Below are 15,171 nucleotides of genomic sequence, written 5' to 3'. Positions count from 1 at the left end.
TCTCAGATTTTTTTGCTAAGGGTTTTGGCTTTGTGTTATTTTCATCAGTTAACCAACAACAAATATTTACTGCTTGCCTCAAAGTACTCACTTTTGTCTATGCCTATACAAGATCAAGGATATTTAGAATATAATAGGAGCTAAATCTAGAAATAAGATAATATATCATCTGTGTAGCACTAAAAATTGTTTTTGTAAAGTTTACTTTGAGAACACCTTGAGCAATTATGTATAAATTATATATACGCATGTGGATTAAGATTAAATCACTTATCCAAGATTACTAGGAGTTCGCAGTATATCATATCTCCCTTTAGTTGGATTAATTCTGTTTTCTTATTTTTATATATCAGAGTTGAGCCTTAAGATGTATAGTTTAATTTTGAATTTCTAAAATAGTCACCTATCAATTTTCATTTTAGTGTCAGACATCAAAAGGGAAAAACAAAAGGAATTTTAAAATATTTTTCAAAAACTATGGTTTTGGCAGCTTTCAGAAATTGATGCAAATTTTTTGTTTTTAATTTTAGGTCAAGTTGAAGAAGCAAGATTAAAAGAGGCCCAATTGCGAAATGAACTAAAAATACATAATATTGACATTCCTACAACACAACAGGTATAGTTTCCAAGTATACATGAAAGATTTTTTATTAAAGTCTATTCTACAATTTTCTTAGTTTTTCAGGTTTTATTAGGAATTCCATGAGTACTGTTTTAGGGTACAAAGATGTATACATTATAGTTTAGTCACTTACTAGACATAAAAAATGACTAACAAAATGATAGAGTGCTCTATTAAAAGAAACTGCAATTTGTATTTTTAATGTAATGACACCAATAAATGCAGTTAATATATCAGTTCAAGTACGGCATTGAAAAGGCTGCATAGTCAATACACGGGTTCATAAATAAGAGAAAATAACAAAAAGCAATTTAGATTTTTAAAATTTATATATTTTTATATGTGTAACTAGGTTTCAAAGAAAAGTCCTATTATAGGTAGTGTATTTCTTGGCCAAGATTTTGTTAAACTCAGTGAAGTGGAAACTTTATATTACTATAACCATGGTTTTTAAAATTTTGTTCTCTCTCACTCTTTCTCTCTGTCTCTCTCTCTCTCTCTCTGTCTCTCTGTCTCTCTCTCTCTCTCTCTCTCTCTGTGTGTGTGTGTGTGTGTGTGTGTGTGTGTGTGTGTGTGTGTGTGTGTTTTCTGATTGTTTTTTAAATAATGTCTGCTTACCAACTTTATATTCTTGAGTTATCTAAATTGTTAATTTTTCTCCACTGTCACTATGGGCTGCCTTTTTTTTAAAATAAATTATAGGTGCCACACATTGAAACACTTCTGAAAAGAAAGCTATCGGAACAGGAAGAACTAAAGAAAAAACCGAGAAGATCATGTACTCTTCCAAACTATACTAAAGGCAGTGGAGATGTGTTGGGAAAGGTTTGTGTTTGTTAAGCATTTTGAGAGACAGTACATTTTATTATCTTGTTCGTTTAAAATGGGTCTTCTAAAAGTGACAAAGTGTCAGGTTCTTTGTAATTTACTTCTTTCCGATAAAGTACATGCTCTCATTTTTGCAGTAGGGATTTGGCAGAGTTTAAACCAAAATTTGTAATATTACTATTGAGGGCTGTGGCAGAAATGTTAACATGTATTATTAGTTCAAGACTTATTATTTACTTAGAGATGATTTCGTGTAATGCAGTTCTTTTTTAGAGGGAGAGATGGTTTCACTGCCACCCAGGCTGGAGTGCAGTGGTTAAGACCATGGCTCACTGCTCCCTCCATCTCTGAGCTCAAGCGATCCTCTTGCCTCCATCCCCCAAGTAGCTGTGACTGCAGGATGTGCCACCGTGCCCAGCTGCAACCGAGGGCAAGTAATTTGCTCAGAGTTGCACAGCTAGGAGATGGCAGAACCAGGGCCAAAACCCCAGGTAGTCTGACTCTGGAGTCTATGGTTATTGCCTATACATGTATATTCTACTTTTATAACCACAGTCTAAACCATTATTTTGTAGTATTTCTCATTTATGCATAAGGAAATTAAAATCCAGGGAGCTCAAATAACTTATTAAAATATAGTTAAAGGCATAGCTTAGATATGACTCAAGGTCTCTCTGACTCTAAAGTCTATGGTAGTATTGCCCCCCTGAAAATAGGTGGTAACGTGTAGCAATGTTTATGATGAAAGCTGTGTTACATTATTACCCAAACCTCAAATATGCAGATTAAAAAAATTAATTGAATTTTAATTTAGGTTAAATTAAATATAAATTTGTGCATTAGGAAACAAGTTGCCAGTATACAATGTTTTAAAATGTTATTCATTGGAACCAATTTTTAGAAATTAATTCTTTGATCCTAAGCATGTAAATACCTGGTTTCCACATTTTAATGTCCATCCAATATAAAATTCTTGCACAATATGTAAGATTTTTACCAACATATATATTTTAGCAAGAGAGATGTATTTTAAAGTCTTTTTAAATATTTCCCGTTGCATGTCTTGAAAATCTTGGGGAAATCTTTTAAATCTCATTTTTCATAGTTTCGCTTTTGTTTCCTCAGAAGTACAAACCCTACGCTAACCAGTAGGAGAACTTTACAATCCCTCCATGTCATCCTTAGTCTTTTCCCTTGCTTCCTTAAAAAATACTCTTTCTGGCATTTATTCTAAAACTAGAATAGTCTTGAGTGCGGTGGATCACACCTGTAATCCCCACACTTTGGGAGGCTGAAGCGGGCGTATTACCTGAGGTCAGGAGTTTGAGACCAGCCTGGCCAACCTGGTGAAACCCCATCTCTAATAAAAAATACAAAAACTAGCCAGATGTGGTGATGTCCACCTGTAATCCCAGCTACTCAGGAGGCTGAGGCAGAATTGTATGAACCCGGGAGGCAGAGGTTGAAGTGAGCAGAGATCATACCACTGCACTCAAGCCTAGGCGACAAAGTGAGACTCTGTCTAAAAAAAAAAAAACAAAACCTAGAATAAATAATTGTAGAGGGGAAATTCCCCCCCCCCCCCCACATCTCAAAACGTATTTATTTTTTACATTGTGAATACCTCAAGTAACTTAGATATTTTGTGCTTTTCTTCCTCAATTCCAAATATCTTGAAATCCCGTCTCTAAATGAGGATGATTTAATAGTAGTTTTAAGATTTTCTTGTTCAGTTAAACATATAGTTATTATTAACATGTCCTTCTAAATAGGTTTTATGCCAGTATTGTATTTTTTACAAAACACATCTAAATGTCACAGTAAGCCATTTCTTGTGCTTACATTTCATCTGCCTCTATTAATTCTTTCTCCATTGGCTAGAACATTATTTTCATTTACACGTACTAGTTTTCTTAGCTTTCTTCCACTAACTTCTAGAGAATTAGAATGTAAGGGTAGATGTTAGGATGTGTTTTGTTTTTAGGGTTTTTTTGAAACAGGATCTCACTCCTGTCATCTAGGCTGGAGTGCAGTGGTGCAATCTTGGCTCACTGCAGCCTCGACTTCCTGAACTCAGGTGATCCTCCCAACTCAGCCTCCTGAGAAGCTGGGAAAACAGTTTCATGCCACCATGCCCCATAGTTATTTGTGTTTTTAGTAGAGATGGGGTTTCTTGGTGTTGCCCAAGCTTGTCTCAAACTCCTGGGCTCAAGCAGTCCACCTGCCTCAGCTCCCAAAGTGCTAGGATGATAGTTGTGAGCCACCACATCCAGCCTGATGTTTCTAAAAGTGACACACAGTGTTCTTATTGTTAGGGCAGGTTTGTGCTACCAGATCAAGTAAGATTAAAGGGTAGACACCACCATACTAGCACGATTAATTAGGCTTTGATTCTGGCCACAATAGTCCAACCTTGGTGGACTTGACTTTGAACAAGAATCCTTGTTGATGATTGGGTGGTCACGCATGTATGTGACATGTGCCACCCTTAAACCTTGTTATGATGTTGGCACATTACCTGTCTGACCTGAGGGAAAGAAAAAGAATACTTGTGACTCAAGCAAAGATTTATAATTATTTATTTATTCTAAGCCTCAAAGAATTGTTCCTAGAAACAGAAACAGTTCTTTTTCTTTTTTTTTTTGACAGGATCTTGCTCTGTCACCCAGACTGTACTTAGTGCATTGCACAATCTCAGCTCCCTGTAGCCTCCTGGGCTCAAGCTATCCTCCTGCCTCAGCCTCTTGAGTAGCAGAAGAAACAATTCTTATTTGTGATGTTTAGATTTGTTTTCTGAAAGGAATGCTGTAATAGTGGAGCGAAGTGTTTACTTAGACGGGAAGGGTATATTAACTGTATTTATGTTTAATCAAACTGCATTATTTTATGTGTGTATTATTTAAATGTACTTTATGATGATTTTACCAATAAGACAGGTTCCATTTTTATAGAGTATTAAAATGTGAAAAAGTATGTATTACTACCTAATAATATTCCTAATTATTTCATCCCTGAGAGGTCTGAGAAAAGAAAAAATTCCTAATATTTTTATTTGCTCTTTTTTTTGCAACATTACTGGAATTTAGTCTTTAGAAAAAATTTTTTTAATTTAATAGCAAACTAGAAGGTTTAATATATTCAAGTTAAGTTTTTAACAACTTGACTATTTTTAATTCATTTGTTTCAGAAAAGTTTTTGTTATCTAGGCTTGGGCTTTTAAAGTAATATCAAACTTTTATGTATGTATTTTATATTTTTTTACTTGATTTTATTAAAATGGGTTATAGATTGCACATCTAGCACAAATTGAAGATGATAGAGCTGCAATGGTTATTTCTTGGCATCTGGCAAGTGACATGGACTGTGTAGTCACCCTAACCACTGATGCTGCACGTCGTATCTATGATGAAACCCAAGGTCGTCAGCAGGTGTTGCCCCTTGATTCTATTTATAAGAAGACTCTTCCAGATTGGAAAAGGTTAGAAAACAGTGACAGTAATGATTTTTTCTGAAATATGTGTTCTGTTTTCTTTTTTTAATTTTTTATTCGATTATAGGTTTTGGGGTACATGAGCAGAGCATGCAAGACAGTTGCGTAGGTACACACATGGCAGTGTGCTTTGCTTTTCTTCTCCCCTTCACCCACATTTGGCATTTCTCCCCAGGCTATCCCTCCCCACCTCCCCCTCCCACTGGCCCTCCCCTTTTCCCCCCAATAGACCCCACTGTTTAGTACTCCCCTTTCTGTGTCCATGTGTTCTCATTTTTCATCACCCACCTATGAGTGAGAATATGCGGTGTTTCGTTTTCTGTTCTTGTGTCAGTTTGCTGAGGATAATGTTTTCCAGATTCATCCATGTCCCTACAAACGACACAAACTCATCATTTCTGATTGCTGCATAATATTCCATGGTGTATATGTGCCACATTTTTCCAATCCAGTCTATCATCAATGGGCATTTGGGTTGATTCCAGGTCTTTGCTATTGTAAACAGTGCTGCAATGAACATTCGTGTACATGTGTCCTTATAGTAGAACGATTTATAGTCTTTTGGATATATACCCAGTAATGGGATTGCTGGGTCAAATGGAATTTCTATTTCTAAGGCCTTGAGGAATCGCCACACTGTCTTCCACAATGGTTGAACTAATTTACACTCCCACCAACAGTGTAAAAGTGTTCCTTTTTCTCCACATCCTCTCCAGCATCTGTTGTCTCCAGATTTTTTAATGATCGCCATTCTAACTCGCGTGAGATGGTATCTCAATGTGGTTTTGATTTGCATCTCTCTGATGACCAGTGACGATGAGCATTTTTTCATATGATTGTTGGCCTCATATATGTCTTCTTTCGTAAAGTATCTGTTCATATCCTTTGCCCACTTTTGAATGGGCTTGTTTGTTTTTTTCCTGTAAATCTGTTTGAGTTCTTTGTAAATTCTGCATATCAGCCCTTTGTCAGATGGGTAGACTGCAAAAATTTTTTCCCATTCTGTTGGTTGCCAATCCACTCTAGTGACTGTTTCTTTTGCCGTGCAGAAGCTGTGGAGTTTCATTAGGTCCCATTTGTCTATTTTGGCTTTTGTTGCCAATGCTTTTGGTGTTTTGTTCATGAAGTCCTTGCCTACTCCTATGTCCTGGATGGTTTTGCCTAGATTTCCTTCTAGGGTTTTTATGGTGCCAGGTCTTATGTTTAAGTCTTTAATCCATCTGGAGTTAATTTTAGTGTAAGGTGTCAGGAAGGGGTCCAGTTTCTGCTTTCTGCACATGGCTAGCCAATTTTCCCAACACCATTTGTTAAACATGGAATCCTTTCCCCATTGCTTGTTTTTGTCAGGTTTATCAAAGATTGTATAGTTGTATGTATGTTGTGTTGCCTCCGGTGCCTCTGTTTTGTTCCATTGGTCTATATCTCTGTTTTGGTACCAGTACCATGTTTTGATTACTGTAGCCTTGTAGTATAGTTTGAAATCCGGTAGTGTGATGCCCCCCGCTGTGTTCTTTTTGCTTAGAATTGACTTGGCTATGCGGGCTCTCTTTTGGTTCCATATGAAGTTCATGGTGGTTTTTTCCAGTTCTGTGAAGAAAGTCAATGGTAGCTTGATGGGGATAGCGTTGATTCTGTAAATTACTTTGGGCAGTATAGCCATTTTCACGATGTTAATTCTTCCTAACCATGAACATGGAATGTTTCTCCATCTGTTTGTGTCCTCTCTGATTTCATTGAGCAGTGGTTTGTAGTTCTCCTTGAAGAGGTCCCTTACGTTCCTTGTGAGTTGTATTCCAAGGTATTTTATTCTTTTTGTAGCAATTGCGAATGGCAGTTCGCTCTTGATTTGGCTTTCTTTAAGTCTGTTATTGGTGTAGACGAATGCCTGTGATTTTTGCACATTGATTTTATATCCTGAGACTTTGCTGAAGTTGCTTATCAATTTCAGGAGTTTTTGGGCTGAGGCGATGGGGTCTTCTAGGTATACTATCATGTCGTCTGCAAATAGAGACAATTTGGCTTCCACCTTTCCGATTTGAATACCCTTTATTTCTTTTTCTTGCCTGATTGCTCTGGCTACTATATTGAATAGGAGTGGTGAGAGAGGGCATCCTTGTCTAGTGCCAGATTTTAAAGGGAATGCTTCCAGTTTTTGCCCATTCAGTATGATATTGGCTGTTGGTTTGTCATAAATAGCTTTTATTACTTTGAGATACGTTCCATCGATACCGAGTTTATTGAGGGTTTTTAGCATAAAGAGCTGTTGAATTTTGTCAAATGACTTCTCTGCGTCAATTGAGATAATCATGTGGTTTTTGTTTTTGGTTCTGTTTATGTGGTGAATTACGTTGATAGACTTGCGTATGTTGAACCAGCCTTGCATCCCTGGGATGAATCCTACTTGATCATGATGAATACGTTTTTTGATTTGCTGTTGCAATCGGCTTGCCAATATTTTATTGAAGATTTTTGCATCTATGTTCATCATGGATATTGGCCTGAAGTTTTCTTTTCTCGTTGGGTCTCTGCCGGGTTTTGGTATCAGGATGATGTTGGTCTCATAAAATGATTTGGGAAGGATTCCCTCTTTTTGGATTGTTTGAAATAGTTTTAGAAGGAATGGTACCAGCTCCTCCTTGTGTGTCTGGTAGAATTCGGCTGTGAACCCGTCTGGACCTGGGCTTTTTTTGTGTGGTAGGCTCTTAATTGCTGCCTCAACTTCAGACCTTGTTATTGGTCTATTCATAGTTTCAGCTTCCTCCTGGTTTAGGCTTGGGAGGACACAGGAGTCCAGGAATTTATCCATTTCTTCCAGGTTTACTAGTTTATGCGCATAGAGTTGTTTGTAATATTCTCTGATGATGGTTTGAATTTCTGTGGGATCTGTGGTGATTTCCCCTTTATCATTTTTTATTGCATCTATTTGGTTGTTCTCTCTTTTCTTTTTAATCAATCTGGCTAGTGGTCTGTCTATTTTGTTGATCTTTTCAAAAAACCAGCTCTTGGATTTATTGATTTTTTGAAGGGTTTTTCGTGTCTCAATCTCCTTCAGCTCAGCTCTGATCTTAGTTATTTCTTGTCTTCTGCTGGGTTTTGAGTTTTTTTGATCTTGCTCCTCTAGCTCTTTCAATTTTGACGATAGGGTGTCAATTTTGGATCTCTCCATTCTCCTCATATGGGCACTTATTGCTATATACTTTCCTCTAGAGACTGCTTTAAATGTGTCCCAGAGGTTCTGGCACGTTGTGTCTTCGTTCTCATTGGTTTCGAAGAACTTCTTTATTTCTGCCTTCATTTCGTTGTTTACCCAGTCAACATTCAAGAGCTAGTTGTTCAGTTTCCATGAAGCTGTGCGGTTCTGGGTCGGTTTCTGAATTCTGAGTTCTAACTTGATTGCACTATGGTCTGAGAGGCTGTTTGTTATGATTTCAGTTGTTTTGCATTTGTTGAGCAGTGCTTTACTTCCAATTATGTGGTCAATTTTAGAGTAGGTGTGATGTGGTGCTGAGAAGAATGTGTATTCTGTGGATTTGGGGTGGAGAGTTCTGTAAATGTCTATCAGGTTTGCTTGCTCCAGGTCTGAGTTCAAGCCCTGGATATCCTTGTTGATTTTCTGTCTGGTTGATCTGTCTAGTATTGACAGTGGAGTGTTAAAGTCTCCCACTATTATTGTGTGGGAGTCTAAGTCCTTTTGTAAGTCATTAAGAACTTGCCTTATGTATCTGGGTGCTCCTGCATTGGGTCCATATATGTTTAGGATCGTTAGCTCTTGTTGTATCGATCCTTTTACCATTATGTAATGGCCTTCTTTGTCTCTTTTGATCTTTGTTGCTTTAAAGTCTATTTTATCAGAGATGAGAATTGCAACTCCTGCTTTTTTTTGCTTTCCATTAGCTTGGTAAATCTTCCTCCATCCCTTTATTTTGAGCCTTTGTGTATCCTTGCATGTGAGATGGGTTTCCTGGATACAGCACACTGATGGGTTTTGGATTTTTATCCAATTTGCCAGTCTGTGTCTTTTGATTGGTGCATTTAGTCCATTTACATTTAGGGTTAAGATTGTTATGTGTGAATTTGATACTGCCATTTTGATGCTAAGTGGCTGTTTTGCCTGTTAGTTGTTGTAGATTCTTCATTATGTTGATGCTCTTTAGCATTCAGTGTGATTTTGGAATGGCTGGTACTGGTTGATCCTTTCTATGTGTAGTGCCTCTTTTAGGAGCTCTTGTAAAGCAGGCCTGGTGGTGACAAAATCTCTGAGTACTTGCTTGTTCGCAAAGGATTTTATTTTTCCTTCACTTCTGAAGCTCAGTTTGGCTGGATGTGAAATTCTGGGTTGAAAGTTCTTTTCTTTAAGAATGTTGAATAGTGGCCCCCACTCTCTTCTGGCTTGTAGTGTTTCTGCCGAGAGATCTGCTGTGAGTCTGATGGGCTTCCCTTTGTGGGTGACCCGACGTTTCTCTCTGGCTGCCCTTAGTATTCTCTCCTTTATTTCAACCCTGTTGAATCTGACGATTATGTGCCTTGGGGTTGCTCTTCTTGCGGAATATCTTTGTGGTGTTCTCTGTATTTCCTGCATTTGAGTGTTGGCCTGTCTTGCTAGGTGGGGGAAATTTTCCTGGATGATGTCCTGAAGAGTATTTTCCAGCTTGGATTCATTCTCTTCGTCCCCTTCTGGTACACCTATCAAACGTAGGTTAGGTCTTTTCACATAGTCCCACATTTCTTGGAGACTTTGTTCATTCCTTTTTGCGCTTTTTTCTCTGATCTTGGTTTCTCGTTTTATTTCATTGGGTTGGTCTTCGACTTCAGATATTCTTTCTTCTGCTTGGTCAATTCGGCTATTGAAACTTGTGTTTGCTTCGTGAAGTTCTCGTATTGTGTTTTTCAGCTCCTTTAATTCATTCATATTCCTCTCTAAGTTATCCATTCTTGTTATCATTTCCTCGAATCTTTTTTCAAATCTTTTTTCAAGGTTCTTAGTTTCTTTGCATTGATTTAATACATGATCTTTTAGCTCACAAATGTTTCTCATTATCCATCTTCTGAAGTCTAATTCCGTCATTTCGTCACAGTCATTCTCCGTCCAGCTTTGTTCTCTTGCTGGTGAGGAGTTTTGGTCCTTTCTAGGAGGCGAGGTGTTCTGGTTTCGGGTGTTTTCCTCCTTTTTGCGTTGGTTTCTTCCCATCTTTGTGGATTTGTCCGCTGGTCGTTTGCGTAGTTGCTGACTTTTCGATTGGGTCTCTGAGTGGACACCCGGAATGTTGATGATGAAGTATTTCTGTTGCTTGGTTTTCCTTCTACCAATCTAGCCCCTTTGCTGTACGACTGCTGAGGTCCGCTCCAGACCCTGCTTGTCTGGGGTGCACCTCTAGCAGCTGTGGCACAGCGAGGGATGCTACCAGTTTCTTTCTCTGCTATCTTTGTCCCAGGATGATGCCTGCCTAATGTCAGTCTTTTGGATATAGAGGGGTCAGGTAGCTGCTTGAGGAGACAGTTTGTACTTTATACGGGCTTAATTGCTGAGCTGTGTGCTCTGTTGTTCATTCAGGGCTGTTACGCTGCTATGTTTGATTCTGCTGCAACAGAGCTCATTAAAAAATCCTTTTTTTTTTTTTTTTTCTCAAATGCTCTGTGTTGAGGGGTTTGGGCTTTATTTTTGGATGTTCGATGAGGAGTCCTGCCCAGCTAGAAGGCAGACTAGCCACTGTTTGGCTGCCGAGGCTCCGCCCTGCTGTTGTGTGATTCACCCTGTTCCTGCAGGCTCTGCTGTGGTCTCCGCCACGCCCTGCGGCGGAGTCTCTTCGTTGTAGCGTGTTGCCTCAGCAACGGCAGGCTGCGTCAGCAGTGGGCGTGTATCTCAGTTGGGGCGGGTTGCCTCGGCAACGGCTGGCTGCATCAGCAGTGGGCGTGTATCTCAGTTGGGGCGGGTTGCCTCGGTAGTAGTGGACGCCCCTCCCCCACCCAGCGCCTCGGACCGTCTGCTCGGGATAGTTTGAAATCGCGGTTTTGTTCGTCCCACTGGGTATCCCAAACGATCTGTCCCTGCAATCCCCTGGGCTGGGCTACTGTCCAAGTCTCGTTCAGTCTCAAGTCCAGCCCTCTCAAGTCTCAGGTTGCCGTTTCAACAGGGCACCCGGACACGCGCGCCCTGTGGGGATTGCTGGGTAGGGCCGGCCGCTGCTGCCCCGGCTGCCGGCTTCGCCAGGCAGACGTACTGCCTGGCGTCCCGTGTCTTATTATACTTGGGAGTTTCCCCGTTCTGTGGGCAACAAAGATCAGTCTGTAAATGCAGCTCTGACTCACCGTTTGCAGATTCAACACGAGCTCCAATCCTGGGTTGTTCTCACAGCGCCATCTTGAGTCCTCTCCCAAGACTCTAGTCGTGTTCTGTTTTTTTATCAAAGCCTTGATTTAAAAATGATTTATCTAAAAGATATCTAAGAGAATTGACTTTAATTATTTACATTATTTTTTTCTTCATCACAAATAGGCAATTTTCATTATTTATGCTGGCTATGTTTTATTTGCCAATTAAATGGCATTATATGTAATGTATACACACAAAGACATGCACAAAAAAACCCACAGCAAATCTTTGGCCTTTACAACAAGAAAGATGGAAGGATATTATTATTGTTAACTGAATATGCAACACCTTTATTTGGAATAAGGCCAGAGTTGCTTATCTTTTATTCTATTTATGCTCTATGAAAATATGCCGTCATTTAGATAGAGAGGATTTGTTGGAATGGCTATTCAGCAGATATTGGAACTGCCAACAGTAGAGTTGAAATTTAAGAGACTGTTTAGTAGGATATTACATCTTTATTTTAATATAAATTTAGTTTCTTTAATTGTTTTCTCATTTACTTTTCAAAATATGTTTTTAGGGGATTAACTATGGAAACCAATTACACATTTTTAATCTAAATTCCTTTTTTTTTATTTTTAAATTTTTCTTTTATTTTTTGAGATGCAATCTTGCTCTGTCAGCCAAGCTGGGCGTGGTCACAACTCACTACAGCCTTAACCTCCCTGGACTCAAGTGATCCTCCCATCTCAGCTTCCCGAGTAGCTGGGACTACAGGTGCATGTCACTACACCCAGCTAATTTTTTTTTTAAGAGATGAGGTCTTGCTATATCAGCCCTGTCTCAAACATTTGGGACCAAGCAGTCCTCCCACCTCAGCCTCCCATACTGCTGGGATTACAGGCATGAATACTGACCCAGCCCCTTTTTTGTATTTTATGTGTACTCTTGATTAGGCCTACTTTTAAAAATTCACCTAGAGACAGGAAGAAAATACTAATAAAATAATAAATAAAAATGTGTAACAGAGTATTGGTGAGTAATTTCCTTAGATTACTAAACAAAGCTTTTTAGGGCCTGTAATTGCATAGGAATGGGGACTTGAAGGAGAACGGGATCTCATTAAGAGTCTGTAGTTTCATTAAACATGTTATTTCCTCTTATAAATCTAAAACTAGATTGAGGAAACAGCTGGGTGTTGAACTCAAATCTATCAGATTCTAGTTACCACCCTGCAACTAGTCAGTGCTTAAAGGAACAGCCTGGGAAATCCTGACAGGTCATACATAATTACTGTGTTAATAAGGGTATATATATATATATATATATATTTTTTTTTTTTTTTTTTTTTTAAAGAAAGGGTTTCACTCTTGCCTATGCTGGAGTGCAGTGGCTACACACAGGCACAGTCATAGCTCACTCTAGCCTGAAACTCATGGGCTCAAGTGATCCTCCTGCCTCAGCCTCCCAAATAACTGGGACTAGAGGCACATACCTCCAAACCCTAATACTTTTTGTGAGTAGAATTTTTTCTCCAAGAGGGCTTCTTTATCTCTATAATTCCTGGAGACTAAGTTAAAAATCCTTGATTTAGGGAAACTATAGATTTGACATTTAGAGCTAATGTTTGTTCTAGAAACTAGTTATCCTCTCTGTTTCTGGTATTCTCCCTCTTACTGGGATTGAGTTAACTAGAGCTCCTCCCTGCCTATGTTGAAGGGAAGGTCCCTGACACTCCAATCAACTGCGGTCTCAGAAATTCTGTTGTTACCATCTGCTGGCTTCTATTGCTCTTCCTATTGTATGAGAAGGACAGGGAGCCAGGGGACATAGAGCTGCCTCCCTCATATGTGTCTCAGTCTTAGGCCTTGCCCCTTCCCCTACTCATTCTATGACCACTCTTCACATAAACAGTTATATCATTGGTACTCTCATTTGGAGCCAGTTTTAGAGGCTACCTTTTTTTCTTTCCTCGTCAAATGGGAAACTATTATTATATCGTTAATACGAACTAATAGAGGGTAGTAGTACAGATAACACCAAGTAATTTTTTATGTGGTAAATACTGTTTGCATTTCTAAGGGCATAATAGCTGATCATTTAGAAGTGTTACTTGTGGTGGATTGGAAGTCGATTATAGATCAAAATGATGTGCAGTATATTCATGTTTTCCACATTGTCTTTTTTAAAATTAAAAAGTCATGTGTTTTAATAATTTTTTAAAATTTCTTTTTATTTAGATCTCTACCTCATTTCCGAAATGGAAAATTGTATTTTAAACCCATTGGAGATCCAGTCTTTGCTAGAGACTTGTTAACATTTCCAGATAATATAGAACATTGTGAAACAGGTAAAAGACATTATGGTGGCTTTACTTTTGTACAGATGTTAAATTTGTGATAAAAATCTATAAATTACTGATAATGAAAAGTTATATTCTTATTTTGCTTATAAGTCATAGATTTATCAGTATTTTTCAGGGGACAGTCAAATAAAATTATAACAATAGTAGCATTCTTTCAACAAAAGATTTGCAATATGCATTATATTTTAATATGACCAAAGAAAATACCATAATTTTCAAAATTCATTTGTTGACTTTTTTAGTATTTGGTATGCTGTTAGGAGACACCATTATTTTGGATAATCTGGATGCAGCCAATCATTATAGAAAAGAGGTATGTATTTGATTTCTTTTTAAATTTGTAGGCCTCAATTTTAATGTGTATCATGTCATTTGATGATACATATACCAATGTCTAAGTAGCCTTTTCATAACCAATTTAAATTCTACAAATTGATAAGCAGCATAAAAGTAGGCAAAATGTAGGAATGAATGGGCCAGGATGCAAATTTTAATAGATGTGTTTGGGGGCTATGAAATTATCTAAGACTCAAAACAGTGTGTGTTAGTATTGGAAATAAGTACTGTCAGATAGTTTGGGTGTAAAATGTAATTTGCTACATCACTTTGTATTAGTTTGCTAGGGCAGCTATTACCTGGTATAAATAATAGAAATATTATTGTCCCACAACAGACTGGGTGGCTTAAATAATAGAAATGTATTGTCCCACAGTTCTGGACACTGGAGATCCAAATTCACAATTTCAGTAGGATTGGTTTCTTCTAAAGACTATGATTGAAGGATCTGTTCCAGGCCTCTCCCTGCCTTGTAGATGGCTGTCTTTCCCCTGTCTCTTTACATCTGTGTGTAACTGTGTTCAAATTTCCCCTTTGTTGTAAGGATACCAGTCATATTGGATTTGGGCTCACCGCAATGACCTCATAATAACTTGATTACTCAGTAAAGGCCCTATCTCTAAATAATGTCACATTCTGAGGGACTAGGGGTTAGGACTTTAACATGGATTTGTCAGGGGGCTGGTCCAAAGGTAATGAGTTATCTCAATTGATTATTCACAGTCAATTACGGATCTAACTCTTTGTTTTATACATTCCTCTCCTTCTCACTAGTCTATTTTACTGGTCTTATAAAAAAATAAAATAAAATGAAAGATTTTGAGGGAGCACAGTTTAGCCCACAGCACCTTTGGAGGGGAGTTTGGCAATATAAATATTTCAGTTATTTACTGCTGCTCTATAACACTCTAAATAGTAAGGTTCAACAACAATGACATATTAGCCCTCTTAACTTTGTATGTTTCTCCAAGTGATGTTTGCTAGTTGAACTGGGATGATGGCAGGACTAAAATGCCTGCCTTATATAGCTGGCAATAGGTACCTATTGTCACCTGGCAAATCAGCTGGTATTGGCCAGAGGTTCTGTCGGGGATGTCTGCTAGGGTTATTATTCTCACCCATAAGGGTGAGGTAGCGTAGGCTAATGCCATTTAGGGTTTTAAAACCTCTTTTGTCTAGCTAAGAGGATCCAGGAGGGCAGTAGTTTAAATCTTTCA

At 38.3% G+C, this 15,171-nt stretch overlaps 1 protein-coding gene and 1 pseudogene across 5 annotated transcripts in view; both read left to right on the top strand.

Moving 5' to 3' along the window:
• Positions 1-15,171, top strand: part of SMCHD1 (structural maintenance of chromosomes flexible hinge domain containing 1) — a 159,365-nt gene that overhangs the window by 123,478 nt on the left and 20,716 nt on the right. For all 5 annotated transcript variants that reach the window (XR_013525776.1, XR_013525775.1, XR_008476015.2 and 2 more), the window contains exons 40-44: positions 531-616; positions 1,325-1,447; positions 4,738-4,928; positions 13,494-13,603; positions 13,861-13,931. Coding sequence is in view for 2 of the 5 variants with exons in the window: in XM_035270680.3 (XP_035126571.2) it covers positions 531-616; positions 1,325-1,447; positions 4,738-4,928; positions 13,494-13,603; positions 13,861-13,931 (581 nt within the window). In the remaining 3 variants the exon portion in view is untranslated. The remainder of the gene's footprint in view (positions 1-530; positions 617-1,324; positions 1,448-4,737; positions 4,929-13,493; positions 13,604-13,860; positions 13,932-15,171) is intronic.
• On the top strand, positions 3,889-3,978 carry LOC118147078 (small nucleolar RNA U13; annotated as a pseudogene).

This window comes from Callithrix jacchus, chromosome 13 (assembly GCF_049354715.1).
Source record: "Callithrix jacchus isolate 240 chromosome 13, calJac240_pri, whole genome shotgun sequence".
NCBI classification, from domain to species: domain Eukaryota; kingdom Metazoa; phylum Chordata; class Mammalia; order Primates; family Cebidae; genus Callithrix; species Callithrix jacchus.
This window is presented reverse-complemented; position numbering and strand designations above follow the sequence as displayed.